This window comes from Nicotiana sylvestris, chromosome 7 (genome assembly GCF_000393655.2).
Source record: "Nicotiana sylvestris chromosome 7, ASM39365v2, whole genome shotgun sequence".
Classification (NCBI taxonomy): domain Eukaryota; kingdom Viridiplantae; phylum Streptophyta; class Magnoliopsida; order Solanales; family Solanaceae; genus Nicotiana; species Nicotiana sylvestris.
In genome coordinates, this window is record NC_091063.1 from 47,526,133 (window position 1) to 47,529,923 (window position 3,791).

General features: G+C 40.4%; 1 protein-coding gene across 1 annotated transcript; it reads right to left on the bottom strand.

Annotated features, from left to right (window-relative positions):
* Positions 1-2,836: 2,836 nt before the first annotated feature.
* On the bottom strand, positions 2,837-3,558 carry LOC138873085 (uncharacterized mitochondrial protein AtMg00300-like). Its single transcript, XM_070151522.1, has 2 exons — positions 3,439-3,558; positions 2,837-3,247 (listed from the first exon to the last, which is right to left on the bottom strand). The coding sequence occupies exons 1-2, from the start codon at positions 3,556-3,558 to the stop codon at positions 2,837-2,839; spliced, it is 531 nt and encodes a 176-aa protein (XP_070007623.1).
* Between the last annotated feature and the right edge of the window lie 233 nt (positions 3,559-3,791).

Here is a 3,791-nt window from a genome sequence, read left to right on the forward strand (position 1 = left end):
GTTTTGTACCCTTTTAAGACGTGTATTAAAGAATGCACAGAACTACTAATTTTTGGTACAAGAACCAAGTTCTTGACCTGTTATTTGAAAGCATCAATCCTCTTATATCATCCATGCACTGCATCTACAGCTTCTATACTCATCATGCGTGTTTATTTGCAACGGTATTAAAGTGAGTTAGACATGGCCAGAAAACACTTTTAGCCAGTTTTTCCTGAAGGTGATTTTCATAGCCAAATAATGAGGAATTAGGTTCTTAATTGGGCTTTAAAAGCCCCAACTTCACTCTGTTTCTTTCAAAATGTTCCCTACTTAATGCCTTGGTGAAGATGTCTGCAATTTGGTCTTCTGTGCTACAAAACTTCATACATATCAACCATTTCTCTACATTGTCCCTCAGAAAGTGATGCCTCACATCAATATGCTTGGTCATTTTGTGTTGAATTAGATTCTTGGCCATGTTGAGTGCATTGGTGTTATCACATAGAAGGGGAACACTCTCAGTGAGTACCCCAAAGTCCTCCAGTTGCTGCTTAATCCATAAAAGTTGAGCACAGCAGGATGTTGCAGCTACATATTCTGCTTCAGCTGTTGAAAGAGCCACTGAGTTTTGCTTCCTTGTGCCCCAAAAGATGAGACATGAACCTAGGAAGTGAGCCATTCCAGAAGTGCTTTTCCTATCCACAAGATAACCTGCATAGTCTGCATCAGCATATCCAATGAGATTAAAACTGTCGCCTGAGGGATAATAAAGAACCAGGTCCTGTGTTCCTTTAAGATATCTCAGAATTATTTTGGTAGCCTTCAAATGAGATTCCTTGGGATTTGATTGAAACCTTGTGCATAGCCCCACACTTAAGACAATATCATGTCTACTGGCAGTGAGATAAAGAGGAGACCTAATAATGTCTCTATACATGGTTTGATTCACAAGAGGCCCTGTTTCATCCATGTCCAGTCGAGTGGCTGTAATGAGAGTGTCTATCACCTTTGATACTTCCATGTCAAACCTCTTCAAGAGCTCCATAATGTATTTTTGCTGACAAATGAATGTACCCTTGTGGACTGTTTTACTTGAAGACCCAAGAAGAAATTCAGTTCCCCCATCATACTCATTTCAAGCTCACTTCCCATGAGTTTTGCAAATTCTTCACACACAGAATCAGTTGTTGCCCCAAAATGATATCATCAACATAGACCTGAACAATGAGCAGGTTCCGTCCCTATTTCTTTAGGAATAGGGTGTTGTCAATTTTCCCTCTTTTAAAGCCATTTTCCAAGAGGAACTTTGATAGCCTTTCATACCAAGCTCGAGGAGCCTGCTTCAACCCATACAATGCTTTGCCTAGTTTAAATACATATTCAGGGTGTTCGTGACATTCAAACCCAGGTTACTTCACATAGACTTCTTCTTTAAGAAGTCCATTCAGAAATACACTTTTGACATCCATTTGGAACAAGGTGAATTTCATATGAGATGCAAAAGCAATTAAAATTCTAATAGCTTCCATGCGAGCGACCGGAGCAAATGTTTCATCATAGTCAATCCCTTCCTCCTGATTGTAGCCTTGAACTACTAGCCTGACCTTGTTCCTTGTGGTATTTCCATGTTCATCAAGCTTGTTCCTGAATACCCACCTGGTTCCTATAATGGTTCGATCTGAGGTTTTGAGTATCAGGTGCCAGACATTGTTCCTTTCAAATTGATGTAACTCATCTTGCATGGCGGTAATCCAATCTGCATCTGTCAAGGCTTCCTTGATATTCTTGGGGTTCTATTTGGGAGAGAAAGGGTGAGAAGGCAAGTGAATTTCTGGCTTTTGACCTGGTTTCTACTTCAGAATCTAGAGGGGTAATTATGTTGTCAAGAGGATGTGAGTTTTTGTGTCTCTAGTTAGAAGTCTGAGGTTCATTTATAGAGAATGTGGGTAATTTGACTGATTTTCCTGTGTTCTTCTCTCAGGTGCTAGCGGAGTACCCTGAACTGCATCAACCACTCTTTCTTCAGCTTCAATGGTTGTAATTGAATTACCTAGTTCCATTGAAGATGAGGCAGCACTGTCTTCACTCAGTTCTTTTACTTGGCTCATCATATATGCCTTTTCATTTGTCATGTCAATGACTTCACCAAGGACTAGTAAAGGTTCTCCATCTTGATGTTCTTCAGCACTCTTCTCATAGGATGGATAAGACTCATCAAAAATAACATGAACACTTTCCTCAACATATTGAGTCTGCTTATTGTATATTTTGTAAGCTTTGCTTTAAGAAGAGTAGCCCAAAAATATTCCTTCATCACTCTTGGCATCAAATTTACCAAGCTGATCCTTTCCATTATTGAGAACATAGAATTTGCACCCAAATGTTCTTAGGTGAGTCAACTTGGGTTTCCATCCATTCAGCAACTCATATGGGGTTTTGTTTAGGAGTGATCTGATCATGCACCTGTTCACCAAGTAGCAGGCAGTTTTGACCGCTTCAGCCCAAAAGTTCTTTGTAATTCCAATATCGATTAGCATTGTTCTTGCCATTTCTTCCAGAGTTCTGTTCTTCCTTTCCACTACTCCATTTTGCTGGGGAGTTCCGGGAGCTGAAAAGTTGTGAGTGATACAATTTTCGTTGCAGAACTCATCAAATTTGACATTGTCAAATTCTGTTCCATGATCTGATCTAATGCATGCTACTCTAGACTCCATCTTCACCTGGATTTTCTTCACAAAGTCCACAAACACCTCAAAGGTTTCATCTTTAGTTCTAAGAAACAGAATCCATGTGAATCTGGAGTAGTCATCCACTATCACAAAAATGTATCTTTTTCCTCCCCTGTTTTGCACTCTCATAGGACCATATAGGTCCATAGCAGAAGCTCAAGTGGCTTTGAGGTGCTCACATCCTTCTTAGACTTGAAAGAGAACTTCACATGTTTTCCTCTAGCACAGGCATCACAAATCTTTTGCACCTTGAACTTTGACATGGGCAGACCATGGACCAGGTCCTTCTGAATTAGTTTGTTCAGAAGAGAAAAGCTTGTGTGCCCAAGTTTTATGTGCCACAGTTCAGCATCATCATCAGCAGCTTTCAGACAACTCAGATTACCACTTTGTAAGGACTCAAAATCAGCAACATAGATGTTCTTGTATCTCTTGGCCACAAGCACCAGTTCACCAGTTACCAGATTAGTAACTGTACATATCTTGGACAAGAATTCCACCTTGTTTCCTTTATCATAGATCTGAGAGATGCGCAACTGTACTTAAGGCCATTAACATAGTACACATTTTCAATAGAATGAGTGAGTGACTTCCCGACTTTTCCAACTCCAAGAATGTACCCCCATTTCCCATTTCCAAAGGATACACTCCCTCCCTACAGGGCTTATAGTGAAAGAAAGTCCATGGTGTTCCCAGTCATGTGTTTTGAAAACCCACAATCCATGACCCATTGTTGACCGCTTCCTTTCACTGTTCCCTCTTTATTGTCCTCGTCTTCATCTTCATCTGATTGGGCCATCAAAGAAGAAGTTGAGTCATATTCATTTTCCTTACCTTCAACTGCCATCATGGAACTATCACCAGCATCAGTTTCATCTTCAGACTCACTAGAGGATTCCCCTCATGCTGCAAGAGCCTGTTTCACCACATTGTTAGCAGATTTTTTTCTTTTGAAGTCCTTAAAAGGAACATGGTTCCTCGTTGCTGCTTTTTCGGGGTTGTTCTTGGAGAAATCTTGCTTCAAGAGAGGACAGTCTTTGATGAAGTGTCCTGGCTTTCTACACTTATGACAGAGATCAT

Coding starts and splice junctions, on each gene's coding strand:
- LOC138873085 (XM_070151522.1), bottom strand. CDS start 3,558: ATGGCAGTTGAAGGTAAGGAAAATGAATATGACTCAACTTCTTCTTTG. Junction 3,248..3,438: donor AAGGAAGCGGTCAACAATGG/GTCATGGATTGT, acceptor CCTTAAGTACAG/TTGCGCATCTCTCAGATCTA.